This window comes from Mytilus californianus, unplaced genomic scaffold (genome assembly GCF_021869535.1).
Source record: "Mytilus californianus isolate M0D057914Y unplaced genomic scaffold, xbMytCali1.0.p SCAF_8, whole genome shotgun sequence".
NCBI classification, from domain to species: Eukaryota; Metazoa; Mollusca; class Bivalvia; order Mytilida; family Mytilidae; genus Mytilus; species Mytilus californianus.
The window spans coordinates 71,209,065-71,227,070 of NW_026262734.1; the positions used below are offsets into that span (position 1 = coordinate 71,209,065).

Consider the following 18,006-nt stretch of genomic DNA (forward strand, 5'->3'; position numbering starts at 1 on the left):
TCTTTAAAATAACAATAGGTTTGACAGAAGAAAGCTCTCTTTCAATTTTTTTCATTTTTGGTTTTGTCATTCCAGAGTTACAGAACTTTGACCCTTAGATTAAAGGCAATTTTTCACAAATCATGCACTTACTCCAGTATTCCTGGATTGATATCCTCCAAACTTTACATTATTGAAGGGATTGGTATAAGGAAGCTCCCTTTTTAGCTCACCTGGCCCAAAGGGCCAAGTGAGCTTTTCTCATCACTTGGCGTCCGTCGTCCGTCGTCGTTAACTTTTACAAAAATCTTCTCTGAAACTACGAAGACAAATTTAACCAAACTTGTCCACAATCATCATAAGGGGATCTAGTTTAAAAAATGTGTCAGATGACCCCGCCTGCGAACCAAGATCGCCGACATGGCTTAAAAATAGTACATAGGGTAAAATGCAGTTTTTGGCTCATATCTCTTAAACCAAAGCATTTAGAGCAAATCTGACGGGATAAAATTGTTCATTAGGTCAAGATCTATCTGCCCTGAAATTTTCAGACCAATCAGGCAACACGTTGTTGGGTTGCTGCCCCTGAATTGGTAATTTTTGTCGAGCCTGCGACTTTTGTCGCAGAAAGCTCGACATAGGGATAGTGATACGGCGGCGGCGTTAGCTAACTTCTTAAAAGCTTTATATTTTAGAAGGTGGAAGGTCTGGATGCTTCATACTTTGTATATGGATGCCTCATGTTACGAAGTTTCCGTCAGTCACATGTCCAATGTCCTTGACCTCATTTCATGGATCAGTGAACAAGGTTAAGTTTTCGTGGTCAAGTCCATATCTCAGATACTATAAGCAATAGGTCTAGTATATTCGGTGTATGGAAGGACTGTAAGGTGTACATGTCCAACTGGCAGGTGCCATCTGAGCTTGACCTCATTTTCATGGTTCAGTGGTTATAGTTAAGTTTTTGTGTTTTGGTCTGTTTTTCTTATACTGTATGCAATAGGTCTACTATATTTGGTGTATGGAATGATTGTAAGGTGTACATGTCTAGCTGGCAGGTGTCATCTGACCTTGACCTCATTTTCATGGTTCAGTGGTCAAAGTTAAGTTTTTGAGTTTTGGTCTTTTTTTCTAATACTGCATGCAATAGGTCTACTATATTTGGTGTATGGAATGATTGTAAGGTGTACATGTCTAGCTGGCAGGTGTCATCTGACCTTGACCTCATTTTCATGGTTCAGTGGTCAAAGTTATGTTTTTGATTTTTGGTCTTTTTTTCTAATACTATATGCAATAGTTCAACTATATTTGGTGTATGGAAATATTTTATGATCTATATGTCAGTCACGCAGGTTTTATTTGACCTTGACCTCATTTTCAAGGTTCATTGCTCAGTGTTAAGTTTTTGTGTTTTGGTCTGTTTTTCTTAAACTATAAGCAATAGGTCAACTATATTTGTTGTATGGAAGAATTGTTAGCTGTACATGCCTGCCTAGCATGGTTCATCTGACCTTGACCTCATTTTCATGGTTCATTGGTCAATGTTTAGTTTACTTGGTTAATGTTAAGTTTATGTGACAGTTGTAATAAAGCTTTATATTTAGGACTATCAACATAATATCAATGATTAGTAAAGAAGGCGAGACATTTCAGCGTGTGCACTCTTGTTAGAAAATTTTGCAGCTTGTGGTTATTATCTTGAATATTATTATAGATAGAGATAAACTGTAAACAGCAATAATTTACAGCAAAGTAAGATCTACAAATAAGTCAACATGACCAAAATGGTCAATTGACCCCTTAAGGAGTTATTGCCCTTTATAGTCAATTTTTTACAATTTTCATAAATTTTGTAAATTTTTGTAAATTTTTACAAAATATTTTCCACTGTAACTACTGGGCCAAGTTCATTATAGATAGAGATAATTGTAAGCAGCAAGAATGTTCAGTAAAGTAAGATCTACAAACACATCACCATCACCAAAACACAATTTTGTCATGAATCCATCTGTGTCCTTTGTTTAATATGCACATAGACCAAGGTGAGCGACACAGGCTCTTTAGAGCCTCTAGTTAATTTGTAAAATTTCACGGTTTGTTGCTCTAAAGTTATGGGACTTTAATTGTCAGATTTTAATAAATTTTTCACATTCTGTACCTGGAGTTGGCTTGGATTGATTTAAGTGGAATTGGTGATTATAACAAACTATTTGATTTTAAGAACAGTATCCTCAGGCATGTTTTTTCATAGCCTTTTTATTTGCTTATGATTAAATGCCTTCGAAATATCCCATTTTATTCTTTCACGAATTCAATATGCACAATAAGGGCGTATCATGCGCTCTTGGTGCAGCTATTTATTAGTATTTTTGCCTACTGTCTTGAAATCTATTAAAGATAATAGAAACTTTAAACAGCACTTAAATAGTAAAGCTTTAAATTTTTAATCCATGTGTTCTACAAATTGCACAGGAAGTAAACAACTTCTTCTTTCTCTTTATCTTCCTCTTGTATTTGGGGCACATCAGCTTTAACTGATTTCTTATTATAGTTGGAGTTTCTAAAGTTATTCGAAATAATGTGAATGAAAAAAGTTAATGGACATTGTTTTAAACTAATATTTTGTAAATGATATTTGTTAAAAAACTAATAAATACAATGAAGTTTAAGTCAAAACATGAATTAAAATGCTCTTATTTTCAGAGGTTGACAGGCACAGTGTATGTGAAATTAATGCCAACATTTTTATTCACTTTGTTTGCAACACACTTAGTTGTAGTAATTCATCCAATAACTTCTCAAACCACTTCATGAATTTATGCAGGCTACTAAATTTGAAGTTCAAGATGTATAAGAGACAATTTCTGGAAGAAATACAGATAACAGATTATATTCAGGGTAGTCTCTTTCAGGTTTAGTTATGCACTTGGATTCACAAGCTTTGACTTTTTAAGTAATTAAAAAGACAAATTAAAGGTTTTGATTTTTATGATATTTTTAGCACACTCGGCCCAAAGGGCCAAGTGAACTTTTCTCATCACTTGGTGTCCGTCGTCTGTCGTGTCTGTCGTCGTTGTCCGTTGTCGCCCGTGTTAACTTTTAGAAAAATCTTCTCCTCTGAAACTACTGGTCCAAATTTAACCAAACTTGGTCATAATCATCATTGGGGTATCTAGTTTTAAAAATGTGTCCGATGACCCCGCCTGCCAACCAAGATGGCTTACATGGCTAAAAAAAGAACATAGTGGTAAAATGCAAGTTTTGTCTATTATTTTAAAAACAGTTATAAATAGAGAAAATCTGACAAATCAGAAATGTTCAGAATGTTGAGCTCTACCAATTGTCCATCTCCATCAAAACTGTCCGACGACTTCTTATATGAGTTATTGCCCATAAATGATAAATTTTACCTTTTTTTTCTTCATTTTTGCCTATTATCTTGAAATCTATATTATAGATAGAGAGAAACTTTAAATAATCAAAAATTATCAGCAAGACATGATCTACAATTAAGACAATATGGAGGAAATTGTCTGACGACTCCTTATTGGAGTTACTGCCCCAATGAGGATTTTTACCATTTTTTTTGCATTTTGCCTTATATGATAAAAATTATAATAGATAAATAGACACTTTAAATGAAAAAAATGATCAGCAAGTTAAGATCTACTAACAAGTCAAATTTTGCCGATGTAGTTATTAGACTGTCACTCGTTATAGGAGAGATTGCCCTTAAATGAGGATTTTTTTTTTGCCCTCTTTTGTGTTTTGAGCAAAAACTAAAGAAGATAGAGAAAAACTAAACAGAATAAATGATCAGCATTACAAGATCAACAAAACACAGATTTTTGTCATGAATTCTGTTCTTGTCTACAATGTTGGAGAGTGTCCGTTGTTGAATATGCACATAGACCAAAGTGAGTGACACAGGCTCTTTAGATCCTCTAGTTAACTCAACATGGCCTAAGGGGCCAAATGAGTTTTTCTCATCACTTGGCATCTGTCATCCTTCATCCTTGTTGTCACCTGTCATCGTCGATGTCGTCGTCTTAGTTAACTGTTACAAATATCTTCTCTTCTGAAACTACTGGGCCGAATTTAACCAAACTTGGCTACAACCATTATCAATATTTACAGATATTTTATGTTTTTGCTTATTATCTGGAAAACTAATAGATAGATAGGAACTTAAATAGACAAAAATGATTACTAACAGTACATATAAGTTTGACGACAATTTTGAGGCCCTGCTTCGAATTTGACTTTGAATTAATTAGCAATTTTAAATGTTAAGTTTTCTGCTTATGTTAGATAGATAGGAACTGCTGGTGATAGATCAATGATATTTTGTGTGAAGTTGCATTGCTATCAGTACATATCAGTTTGACGACTATTTTGAGGCCCTGCCCCCCAGGCCATGGTTCAGTGACTTTCAATTAATTAGCAATTTTTAATGATAAGTTTTCTGCTTAAGTTTAAGTTTGATATGAAATACTTGCGATAGATCAATGATATTTTCTATAAAGTTGCATTACTATCAGTACATATCAGTTTGACAACTATTTCAAGGCTCTGCCCCCTAGGACATGGTCCAGTGACTTTCAATCATTTAACAATTTTCAATGTTAAGTTTTCTGATTAAGTTAGTTTGATGGGAACTTCTTACAGCAGACAATATTTTCTATAAAGTTTCAGTTTGTCAATCATTTCGAGACCCTACCCACTAGTTGGTCCAGCGACTTTGATTGATTGATTGATTGATTGATTGGTGTTTAACGCCACTTTCAATACTATTGTGCTATTTTGTGGCGGTCAGTTTTTATTGGTGGAGGAAGACAGAGACAGAGTGCACCTGCCAAGTGCGGGATTCGAACTCACAATCTCAGTGTTGACTGGCTAGTGATACAGTAGTTCGACTACTTAGACCACTCGACACCTAGGCCCCTCCAGTGACTTTGAATTAATTAGCAATGTTGCTGTCCATCAGATTGTCTTTTTCTGAATTTATGCAGACAGGCAAGACATACCTCTGTGTCAACAGTTTATTAGTGTTCTGCCTCTTATAATCTTGAAATTGATTATTGATAGATAGCCACTTTTAGTAGCAAAAATGATCAGGAAGACTAGATCTACAAATAAGTCAATATAGACGAGATTGTCAGTCAATTTCTTATTGGAGTTCTTGCTCATTCATGACTACTTTTACCAATTTTTTGCATTTTTGCCAAATATCTTTAATACAAACTATAATAGATAGATAAAGCAAAAATGATGAACAAGACAAAAAGTCTAATGGTGGAAATCATTGGTAGATTCTGTATTGAAGTGATTGCCTAATATCTTGAAAATTATAATACATACTGGTAGATAAAAAAGATGACCAGTAATACAATATCAACAAAAAGAGATTTTTGTCATGAATTCTATTCTAGTCCACAATGTTGGATAGTGTGACAATTTTTGAATATGCACTTACACCTAGGTGAGCAACACTGGCTCTTTAGAGCCTCTTAATTTTTGTCTCGCCTTGACAGAGTCAAAAAGCGAAAGATAGGTATGCTGTTTCAGGCGTCAGTGGCGGCGGCAGCATTAACAATGTTTTAGTTTGTGATTAGGTCTAGTTTATGGTGAACCACTAGTGGTAGGTCAATGATATTTTGTATGCAGTTGTATTAGCATTGGCACATCTCATTTCCATGGATATTATTTGTCTCGCCTTGACAGAGTCAAAAAGCGAGAGATAGGTATGCTGTTTCCGGCGTCAGTGGCGGCGGCGGCATCAACAATGTTTTAGTTTGTGATTAGGTCTAGTTTATGGTGAACCACTAGTGGTAGGTCAATGATATTTTGTATGCAGTTGTATTAGCATTGGCACATCTCATTTCCATGGATATTATTTGGCCCTGCCCCCTCAGTCATGGTCTATTGACTTTGAAACTTTTGCTTAGTTTACATGTAATAATTTGTGATTAGGTCAGTGTAGCCATGTACCTTCAGTCATGGTTCATTGACTTTGAATATTTGCATAACTTACATGTTAAAGTATTGCTATTTTAATTTCAACATTTGCATTATCAAAATTACAAAAAGGCGAGACATATCTCTGTGTTAACAGTTTATTGATACTTTCAGCTTCAAGTTGTCTATCAATAAATTTTCTCATTTATGGATTTTTGCCACTAGCAATATTTAAATGTACTTCACTGGTTACCTTCGAAGTTTGACACCATTCTGAAAGAGAGGCAAATGATCCCAAAGGGATATTCAAACTCATAAATTGAAAATAAACTAACAAAGCCATGACAAAAAACGAAAAACAGAGAAGAAACAAAAAACATTATACAAAAGCTACAATTAGCAACATTATCAGTGAAGTGTTGCCTTTTTCATGAGAAGATGAAAATGTGTTTTTACAGTTTAACAGTAAATTAAATATGACAGTTGTTTTCCAGTCGTTTGATGTGTTTGAGCTTTTGATTTTTCCTTTTGATAAGGGACTTTCAGATTTGAATTTTCCATATTTTGTTATTTAACTTTTTAAATCGAATTGTTGAACTTACAATCAATGAAAATTGTAATTTTTATTCCCCCTCCACTGCGGAGGGGGCATTAAGTATTACCCTTGTACGTCTAGAAATTGGTTTTCGGTCTCTAACTTTAGTTTGCCTCAACCAAATATTATGAAACTTATATTCAATGCTTATTACCATTAACTACAGATCAAGTTTGAATTTGGGTGGCGACACTTTTACATTTCTAGAGTTATGCCCCTTTACAAATGGAAAAATTGCTGAATTTTTCCTTTCAGTTCTCTAATTTGATGATTTCTGTATTATAAATATCTCACTTATGAGTAATATGATAATAATATTTGGTATATTGGATCCATCTTTAAATGTTTAAATGTCCAGCAGACAGGGTTCACCTGACCATGACCTCATTTTATGGATCAGTGATCAAGGTTACAGTTATGTGATAAGCCTGTTTCTCAGATACTATAATCAGTAGGTCAACTTTAACTAGTGATGCAAGTACTAAGATAACCGGAAAACAAGCTCAAAACCAGAAAAAGTATTTTAAGTGATCTTTTAAAGGCAATTATAATTAAAAAAGATACAATATTATTGTGATGCATGTTGATTTAACTGAATTTCTACCTCTTAAATATGGTTTTTATGGCTTGTATGCATGTTCATTACAGAGGTAATTATTCAAATGGTAGATAACTGCTTAAAAGCACAACTCGAAGATTGATTGATCAAAAGCATTAAACTCAAAAGATTGATTGACCAATCAAAACAGCTGGAGAAATTGCTATAGCATTACTATGGATTCATCCTGCGTAAAACAATCCATTAGAAATGGGTTAACTCATCAGATACCTCGTTTTAAACTATGTCATAGTCAATGATCATACACGTAGAAGTCATCTGATACTTTAAGCAATACATTTTAACTATAGTTTGTGTATGGAATTATTGCAATATTGAAAGGTGTAGATGTCAGTCTGGCAGGGTTCATATGACTTTTACCATTTTCATGGTTCATTGGTCAATGTTTAGTTTTAGTGGTTAGATCTGTTTCTGGGATACTGTGAGCAATAAGTCTACTATATTTGGTGTATGGAATGATTTTTTAAAGGTGTATATGTATAACTGACATAGACCTCTTCATTGATCATTTATATTGTCTATTTTATTTGATACCTGTATAAAACCTTGATCTGAAAGATTCCAATGTAAAATTCAATCATGATCAGTAAAACAGGTGTGCTTTTTTGTTTATTTTTAGATATGGGGTGAAAGGAAAGATAGATTTAACAGTTGAAGTACAGGCAAGTAATCTATAGTACATAATAAAATCCCGCCTGCAGAATTTGTATTTTAGAACTCTTCAAAAGGAGGGGGGAAGTTAGATACTGGTTTTCCTATTTCCATGTGCCTTTGTGACAGTATGTTAGTATTACATTTTTGTGGGTTTTTTTCTCAGCAACTACCAGTTATAGCCTCTTGACACCAAGCTTCATTTAATTTGGTTATGCCATACTGTGTGACAGGTTTTTAGTTCTTGGATGTTCTACTTCCTGTTGTTTGCCAAAAAGATATCTTTGAAATAGAATGCACAAACTTGAAATTCTTGTAAACACTAAGGGGGTATATCAATAGTTCAGAAAGCATCTTGTTTTTGTCAAGCCTGTGAAATTTATTTCGCGAAAGCGAGACATAGCGATGCTAGATTCCATCGGCATCAACATTTAGGTTCAGTCTGTGGTTAAAGTTTTTTTGGACATCAATAACTTTGTCAAACCTACATGGAATTTTATGAAATTGGGACAGAAGCAACTTCAAGCTTGTTTATGACCAAAATACAGTATCCATTGCAAAATTTTGCAAATATTTATTTTCATTTTTCTGTACTATACTAAAAAATGGACGTTTTTTTTACAGTTAACTTCAGACTTTGTTTGAGGTTAAAGTTTTTCAGTCATCAGTAACTTTGTCAAACCTTCATGGAATTTTATAAAATTTGGACAGAAGCTTGTTTTTGACCAAAAGACAGTATCCAGAGCAAAATTTTGCAAATATTTTATTTTCATTTTTCCTTTTTTTACTGAAGATAAAGAAAAAGTTTGAATTTTTTTTTAAATTCTGTATTTTACTGATAAATGGACTCACTTTCTAAGTCAACATTACACTTTGACATTGACAGCAGCAATCGCAGGCGAGACAGAGGGTTCCACTGAACCCCTCATGAATTTTTTCTTATTCACATCCTTCTTAAAGATATGACTGGGGAATACCTTTTAAATCTGGATGACATGTAGTTCATATTTTATTATACAACTTGCTACCTATATGGGATGTTACACAGTAAGAGTCAAATACAATGGAATCCTTGTTTAGTGAGATATCTGCCATGTGCATTTCATCAAAAGTGACTAGTTAAGTCAAATGATGGGAAAGACTAATAGACAGTGATACAACAACATGAAAACAAATTTCTAAATGATAAAAAACCTGCTAAATAAACTCCTCATAGATACCAGGATTAAAATTTTGTAGGCCAGATGCGCGTTTTGATAGCTATATCCATCCAATTAAGAGCAAGGTAAATAAGCAAATCCTATGTTTTTTAGCTCACCTGGCCCGAAGGGCCAAGTGAGCTTTTCTCATCACTTGGCGTCCGTCGTCCGTCATCGTCGTCGTCGTCCGTCGTCGTTTAGCTTTTTACAAAAATCTTCTCCTCTGAAACCATTGGGCCAAATTTAACCAAACTTGGCCACAATCATCATTAGGGTATCTAGTTTAAAAAATGTGTGCGATGACCAAAAGCATTTAGAGTAAATCTGACATAGGGTAAAACTGATTATCAGGTCAAGATCTATCTGCCTTGAAATTTTCAGACAAATCTGACAACCTGTTGTTGGGTTGCTGCCCCTGAATTGGTAATTTTAAGGAAATTTTGCAGTTTTTGGTTATTATCTTGAATATTATTATAGATAGAGATAAACTGTAAACAGCAATAATGTTCAGCAAAGTAAGATCTACAAATAAGTTGTCATGACCAAAATTGTCAGTCGACCCCTGTAGGAGTTATTGCCCTTAATAGTCAATTTTTAACAATTTTTAGTAAATTTTTGTAATCTTTTACAAAAATCTTCTTCTCTGAAACTACTGAGACAAATTTAACCATACTTGGCCATAATCATTATTGGTTGCTGCCCCTGAGTTAGTAATTTTACAAAAATTTTGCACTTTTTTGTTATTATCTTAGATATCATTATAATATCTAATATCTAATACTATTAATTATGATTTTAACCTTATTTTACATGATTTCAAAAGCATCAGTAAATACAGGTGAGCGACACAGGCTCTTGAGAGCCTCTAGTTTACTTTTTAATTGTTTTCTTTATAAAGGAAAAAAGCTGATAAAACCGAATGTATATTTCACTTCCAAATACCAGAATCAATACTGGTAAAAAATACGGGTGAAAACAGGTCATTTTCTGAATTCCTGGGTTATTTAAAAAATCACTGTGAGAGGGAAAATTCGCGGGTCACACCCTCAAAATACGTGTCAGTTGACAGGTATTTTTACTAACCTTTATAATTTCAGATAAAGAATAAAGAAAGATATGAAAAATCTATTGTGCCATTAGAACTAAAGACCGGTAGACCTTCCTTTTCTATGGAACATAAAGGCCAGGTTTGTTAGAATATAATCCAGTGATCTCGATAAAGATATTGTTCATAGGATTTCAGTTTTATAAGAAAGGAGTAAACATTTTTACTGAACCTCGAAATATCTTTAAAGTCATAAATATTTATAAACTGAACTCTGAATTTCAATGAGATATTAATTTATCGTCTGAGGAAATAGAGAGAGAAGTTCTATAAACCAATGATTTTTTCAGTCTTGTAAAAACCCTGTCTTCAGATGGGACAACAGTGGCACTGTTGCCAACAAAGCTACCAGTGACATGATTTCATATCGTTACTTGTAGTTTAAATCATTTGATACCTCATGTTTGAGTGTTGTATAAAAATGACCATGAAATAATTTGGATGAATTTCAAAATAGATTAGATCTGCTAATAACCAATATGTTGTTGATTTTAGTGAATGGCTTACCTTTATCATATTTGTCACTGACTTTCATAAAATGATTTTAGGCCTCTAACATATTGTAATGACAGCATGTCAGAGGCCTGTCAATAGGGTTGTACAAAACCACTATATATGGTGTCTTCCTGGGATGCCTACATTTTATACAAATATATCCTCCAATGCCGACAAAATAAATTGAAAAGATGTTGTTTTAGTGAATGGGTGTTGTAGAACAAAATTTTATAATTAGGAAAAGGGTAGTTCATAGGTAAAAATTATTTTTCACCTTAAAAGATATTATTTTTGTCTATAAATGAAATGGTATGATAATAAGAAAAATAGTATAAAATTAAAAAGTACAAACATCAAACTGAAACAAATAAATAAAAACAATTTCTTTAGAATTCTTAAACCAGCAAACACAAAAACATTTTTAAAATGTTATTAAAATATGTCGAACGCCATGAAAATATCGCAAAAAAAAATATAAAAGTGTATGGTTAAAAAATATCGCAAAAACATTTTCTAATATATTTCCTAAAATATTGGCATAATATAATTAAAATATTGTCAAGAAATATCATGATAATGTGAAAAACAATGGCATATAAATCATTTTGATAATCTTTTCAAAAATATTTTCTCAAAACATTTTCTAAACGTTTGAAAAACATGATGAACATCAAATAATGTTATAAAAATTTTTTGGGGATATTTTCTATCAAGTGCCTGAAAAATGTTTTCAAAATGTTTTTAGAAGATGTTTTTGGTTGATATCTATATCATATCAATATAAAATTTTCTGTACTTTAAAATGAGTTTCCAGCTTTTTAATATAACAAATCATTAGTTTAATAGATACACAGTGATTCATTCTATATACAAACAAGAATAAATCAGTTGTTTTGCTAAACATATGACAATTCACAGTTCAAAGTATCTGAAAACACGAAGTATATACAAATTTTGACATATCCAAAATTGAAGACACAACTCATCATGGTTAAACCACTAACTAAATATGAAGTCATTCTGTTCAGCAGCATTACTGATAGAAGTCATGAAAAATTTGTGTTCATTCAACATACTAAAATATAAGCAAACAGGTAACAGGTATACGAGCGACAGATACAAAAATGCTCACACATCACAGTTCATCACTATCAAACAGCTCATCCTGTTCAGTAGTTTTGGGGAAAACAGTAATGAAAATATTTGTTGGACAAAGATAGATGGACAGACAGGCATTGCAATAAAGCCCACATTCCTACCGCAATGCCAATGGCATAATGTTTAGTTTATCACTCTCAACCTTTATTACCTATCTTATACACATCATGCACATGTCATCCTGAAAAGGATGAACTATTTTCCACTGGATGTTAAGCAAACATCAATCAATTCATTATACAAATTTTTAAGTTGAGGTCACATTGACTTAAACTTGTGTCACAAACTCAGATTTTTCAAAATAACTCCTCTATCTTAACAAAAAATGTTACACTTCTAATTGGATTACATCCATTGTCAATAATTGGCTTAAGAGATAAAGAGCAAAACACTATTTTGCATTAATTATTTGATTTATTTACGAATACATTTGAAAAGTACATCAATTGTCTTATTCAGAATCACTTGGAATGTCTTGTAGTGTCTTATATCTTTTTTTTCTTGTGCCATGTTTCTGAAAAAAAAAAAAAAAAAAAAAAAAATTATTAATGTTACATTTATATATAAACTTCTTAAATATATCTTTATTAGAGAACGAATCAATGGCCTGAAGGACATACACCCCCTCCCTCTTAAAAGTTTTGAAACAACAAGTATTCTCAAAATGAAGATGTTGACAAATTCTAAAATGGAATCTATGTTATCCTTTAAACAATAGCATTTAACAGGATCAAATATACAATGTACAGTACAGATAAAAACCTTTTCATTCAATCCATAAAGGGCTTAATTGCCTTTCATTAAAGCTGAACTTCATCTTGTTATAAGAAAAATACAAATACAAAAAATTGGGATGACAAATGTGTCCAGTCAAGAGCCTGTTATTTTATTATACCCGTTGATTGATGTCTATCATATTTTTTTGGTTTATTGTTTTATATAAATCAGGCTTTTGGTTTTCTTGTTTGTTTGTTTGCTTTTTTTTGGGGGGGGGAGTTCATTTTATCATGTAGGGGCCTTTCAAAGCCTGCTACATTTAATATCTTATTGTCTCTTTTAATTGTTTAAATCCGTAGTGTGACATAGTTTATAATTTGTTATTTTATACAAACAATATTGTCTTTGTAGTTGTGTATGGTGTAAATTTTGTGTTGTGTAACAATTGTTGTCCAATAATGTAAACATACATTTTGAAGGTTTTTATTGGTGGTGTTTTATCTGTAATTGTCTCCTGGTATGTAAATATGCATATAATTTTCTGTTTGTATGGTAATGGAACAAATCCTTATAGATCCAATGTTTTTTTATTTCTGATGTAACTCTCTTGATAGCCAAACTCAAATATAAATCACAATCCACAAAGTCCCAAATGGTGAGTTTTAAGTCAAAAGTAAATTGTAACAAGTCAAAATTTTATAAACTCACCATCAGTGAAATTGAGCATTATGGATCTAAACCAACTCCCTAATAATGAAATGTAAGCATAAGTGATAAAGGGGGTATCTGTGTGTAAACCAAAACATAGTCCCAATAAATCATACTGGCTCAAAGCAGACAGAATTTTCAAATGAATAATATTTATTAATACAATAAACTCAATAACAACATATTTTGGCCCTTGAGAAACACTCAGCATAATTAAGAATTTAGGAGTTCCTGCCGAGCAACTCAAATAGCAACCTGTAGTGTGAGGAAGAACCTGCCTGCCCGACAATACGCCAGCCAGGAATGTGAAGCGAGGGGTCTCCACGAAGGGGATGAGACTAGGCGTCTCATCTGCTGCCAGGGTGTGCAAGGTCTGCATGGGGGATAGCCCATGTGGTGCTATTACAAGTAGTAAGTAGCAGGGTCTATCAATCTGGCGCTGGAATAAATTTGATAAAATTTGTCCCCGAAATGCTTGGGGATGAATGAAATTTTAGAAATGACCAGTGATAAAATTCCATCAAGGAAAACAAGTTATAAAATAGAAAAAATATCACTGGTAAAAGCTGAGGTGTTCCTCATGTCATGAACATTATTGAAGGTGTTTGGAAGGGGTTGGTGGGTGGTAAATTGAATTCTAGCACTGTAAAACTGTTAAATTGAACTTAGTTTGACTGCTTTGAACCAAGAAACTGATTGCACAAGACCATGCATATGGCTTAACACACAGATTTTGGGTACATCAATCATCTAGTGGGAGGAGACTGAAACCACTGACCTTCAGTTTATATATACTAATTAATGTGTAATTATTTTTATGAGACTGAAATTATTCTGCCTTTCATCACATACAGTGAATAATTGTAATATGTATCTGATTAAGAATAGATTAGTATGTCCCCTGGTGAGATTGCAGTGTAACTTCAAAGTGTCAAATGCCTGAGAAATTAATCTCAAGATGTAGCAAATGGTCTGTGTATGTTAATTAAATGTATCCAAGATGTCAGCATGCTTACTGGAAAGATTAATTATCAAAGTTAGCTGGAAATATTGTTTGAATAAACAATACTTATATTACATATAAGTAACCTATTGTATCTGAGGGCATACGATACAGTACTAGTAGTAGAGGCAAATAATAACTTGTCCAAATTTTACGCATTATTTTCGTGATTTTGCTAATGATATAACTCAAACTTCCGGGAAATACACAAATGTCATTAAATCATATGTTTATATTTAAAAGCATTTTCAAAGGAAAGCAAATGTGTTGTTTATCATGTTTATGAAAGCACACTGTTGGACTAAAAGCTTGATTTAAATAAACAACTTGATTCTATTTTGTCACCAAAAAATAATTCATTTAAAAATCCAGAGATCTTATGTATTGTATGCCCTTAATCTTTAAGTTAATGTATTGTTTATGCGAAAAATTTGAATTAAAATGTAAATATGAAATGACAGTAATCTTGTATAAAAAACTTACTTAAAAAAATGTTTTCTTAGCTCCTGTTAAAAAATAAAAGAGAATATAATTTTAAGCAACAGTTTATATTAACTTGCTTGTAAATCAAGTCTTAAATAGTCCTTGTAATATTCATTAGGGAAATTTTAATTTACTGTATTGCAAATAAATCCTTGCATGCGTACGCTGATTTTACTATAAAATAAAATTCTTCATTATACAGCAAAAAAAGTTTTTTTTTAAATCAGTGTTGTTTTTATAAAATTTTAATTATTTATTTTTAAAAAGTTCTGCTATGGCGCCACAAATTATGAGCAGTGCCATGATTAAAAATCACTTCAATTTTCAACTAAATCTAAAGACTGTTCTATTGGAAAACTGCAATGTGATATTTGACTGAAACAACTCATGCTGAACAGGCATATTGTTCAAACGACATGGCGAAAACGTTACAAAAGCAACTTCACACTGAACTTTATACCATTTACATGTAGCATGGACACATTGGTCCCTATTCTCATGCACTAGGTTTTGTGTCTACTTGTAATAGACTATTTTCATATATAACTGACTTTTGACTCATCAGTGTATAATTTTTAGACAGGTTACTACTTACTCTGCTGAAGGGCATTCTTGTACTCAGTTAATGTAAGAGCAACTATTTGAAGTAAAATCAATCTTACAATCGGTGCAATTTGGAAGAAAAATAACTGTTTTATTCATTTTGTCATAGATAGAAAACACAAAACAGTTATTTATCTGGTGCTTAGTGTTAATGTTACTTGTTTTTGTGCCTGGGAACAGTCTATTGAGACATGCTTTTTGCAACAGTTGTTGTTGGTTTATGTCTGTCATATTAGTTTTTCATAATATGTATTGTTATAAATTTAGGCCGCTAGTTTTTTTTTGTTTCAATTATGTTGAACACATTTTGTTTGTCAAGGCCTTTTAAAGTGGACTGTATGGTATGGGTTTTCTTATTGTTGAAGACCGTAGAGTGACCTATAATTTTGTATATCCAAGTCATTTGAATTCTGGTGGATAGCTGTCTCATTGACATTGGCAATCAAACACAAGCCACATCTCCTTATTTCTATATCAATGGACAAATTCATTATTGGTGTACGTAGATGCTAGAACAGTGGCGGATTAAGGGGGCTTCAACCCTGCCTTATGGAGCTACATATAAGATAAATGCATAGACTATTTACAAGAATTACTCCAAACGTTGGCCTTCAAGCCAGGGGCCCCTCTTTTTCAAAATCCTGGATCCGCACCTGTAGAAACAGATGTATTGGTTCCGATTATGATTGAAACACAAAAGGAATGCACAAGTTTCATCTTAGGAGTTTAATCATTCATACCAAGTGAGTAACAAACTATTTTCTTCGCTCTCTTTGTTGATAATCTTTGTCTTTGTTTTAAATTTCAAATTGCATTTCTGCAAACTGGTTCCCGATATTCACATTTGATAAAACAAAACAGTTGACTTCTGCACCAATTTCCGGAAAAGGTCGGTTTTCTGTAATGCATAACGATACGATTATGGAATTAAAGAGGGCAGTTACATTTCATCAACAGTTTTTATTTCTTAATTTCTAAAATATACACGAACGAATAAAATAAACATTAAAGAAAAGTAATTTTTTATAAATACATTATCTCTTTATCAGTTATTTAAAGTTGACTCATTTGAATTTTTATATTAGAAGAAATAAAATACGCTGACTTCATGATTTACGTATTGATCATGTTGATAAGATTTAGTGTTATTAACTTATACTGAACAAAAAACCAATGAGCTAATTCCATAAAATGTTGTCTGTGGGATTTTGAACAAAGTTTAAATAAAATGTAATTTTTATATCCTTAAACGTTGAATAAAATATCAGTAAGAATATTAAATAAAGTGTATGTCAAAATATTTTATAGAAAACATTTAGCCGATATCTTTCAGATGTTAAACGTAAAACCTTAAAGTTATAAAACATTTTATGTAAATAGCAAAGCTATATTTTCTGCAAAACATTTTCAGCAGAATGTTTTGGGATATTTGGAAAATATTTATTTTAAATGTTTAACAATATAAAATACCAATTGAAGAAAATATTATTTTTTAATATTATAAAAATATGTACGGGATATTTCAGAACAATGTTTGAGAAAGTGAATAACAGATATTAGCAAATAATACTTTTTGGATGTTGTAAAAACATTTTACTTGAATGTTAGAATTGAAACATTTCAAAAACAATAAAATAAACATTTTTTTGATGTTCAAATGATATTGTATTGCAATGTTTTCGGAAAGACGTCCATATGACATTTAAAAAATGTTTTTAAAATGTTATGTGTTTGCTGGGCTGAAATGGTAACAACAGGTACATTTTTAGCTCACCAGGGCCCGAAGGGCCCCATGTGAGCTTATGCCATCACTTGGCGTCCGTCGTCTTCTGTCGTCGTCGTAAACTATTTCAAAAATCTTCTCCTCTGAAACTACTGGGCCAAATACCTTCAAACTTTAACTAAATGTTCCTTAGGGTATCTAGTTTATAAATTGTATCCGAAGTTTTGATCCATCGACAAACATGGCTGCCATGGCTAAAAATAGAACATAGGGGTCAAATTTAGTTTTTTGCTTATATCTCAAAAACTAAAGCTTTTAGAGTAAATCTGACAGGAGTAAAATTGTTCAATAGGTCAAGATCTATCAGCCCTGAAATTTTCAGACAAATCGAACAACCAATTGTTGGGTTGCTGCCACTAAATTGGTAGTTTTAAGGAAATTTTGCAGTTTTTTGTTATTATCTTGAATATTACTATAGATAGAGATAAACTGTAAAGAGCAATAATGTTCAGCAAAGTAAGATCTACAAAAAAGTTGAATGACCAAAATTGTCAATTGACCCCTTAAGGAGTTATTGCCCTTTAAAGACAATTATACACAATTTGTTCATCAAGTTTTCTAACATTTAAAAATCTTCTCCTCTGAAACTACTGGGCCAAATACCTTCAAACTTCATCTAAATGTTCCTTAGGATATCTAGTTTATAAATTTTATCCGAAGTTTTAATCCATCTACAAACATGGCCACCATGGCTAAAAATAGAACATAGGGGTCAAATGCAGTTTTTGGCTTATATCTCCAAAACTAAAGCTTTAAGAGCAAATCTGACATGGGTAAAATTGTTCAATTGGTCAAGATCTGTCAGCCCTGAAATTTTCAGACAAATCGAACAACCCATTGTTGGGTTGCTGCCACTAAATTGGTAGTTTTGAGGAAATTTTGCAGTTTTTTGTTATTATCTTGAATATTATTATAGATAGATATAAACTGTACACAGCATGATGTTCAGC

The 18,006-nt window shown here is 32.3% G+C and overlaps 2 protein-coding genes across 2 annotated transcripts in view; both read left to right on the forward strand.

Annotated features, from left to right (window-relative positions):
* The window catches only part of LOC127712845 (uncharacterized), a 144,284-nt gene extending 136,456 nt beyond the window's left edge, over positions 1-7,828 (forward strand). The window contains exon 12 of the mRNA XM_052219452.1: positions 7,771-7,828. Within this exon, the coding sequence (XP_052075412.1) occupies positions 7,771-7,828 (58 nt within the window). The remainder of the gene's footprint in view (positions 1-7,770) is intronic.
* A 2,268-nt stretch (positions 7,829-10,096) lies between these two features.
* Positions 10,097-18,006, forward strand: part of LOC127712846 (DNA replication ATP-dependent helicase/nuclease DNA2-like) — a 257,582-nt gene continuing 249,672 nt past the window's right edge. The window contains exon 1 of the mRNA XM_052219453.1: positions 10,097-10,188. Within this exon, the coding sequence (XP_052075413.1) occupies positions 10,171-10,188 (18 nt within the window). The 5' untranslated portion in view covers positions 10,097-10,170. The remainder of the gene's footprint in view (positions 10,189-18,006) is intronic.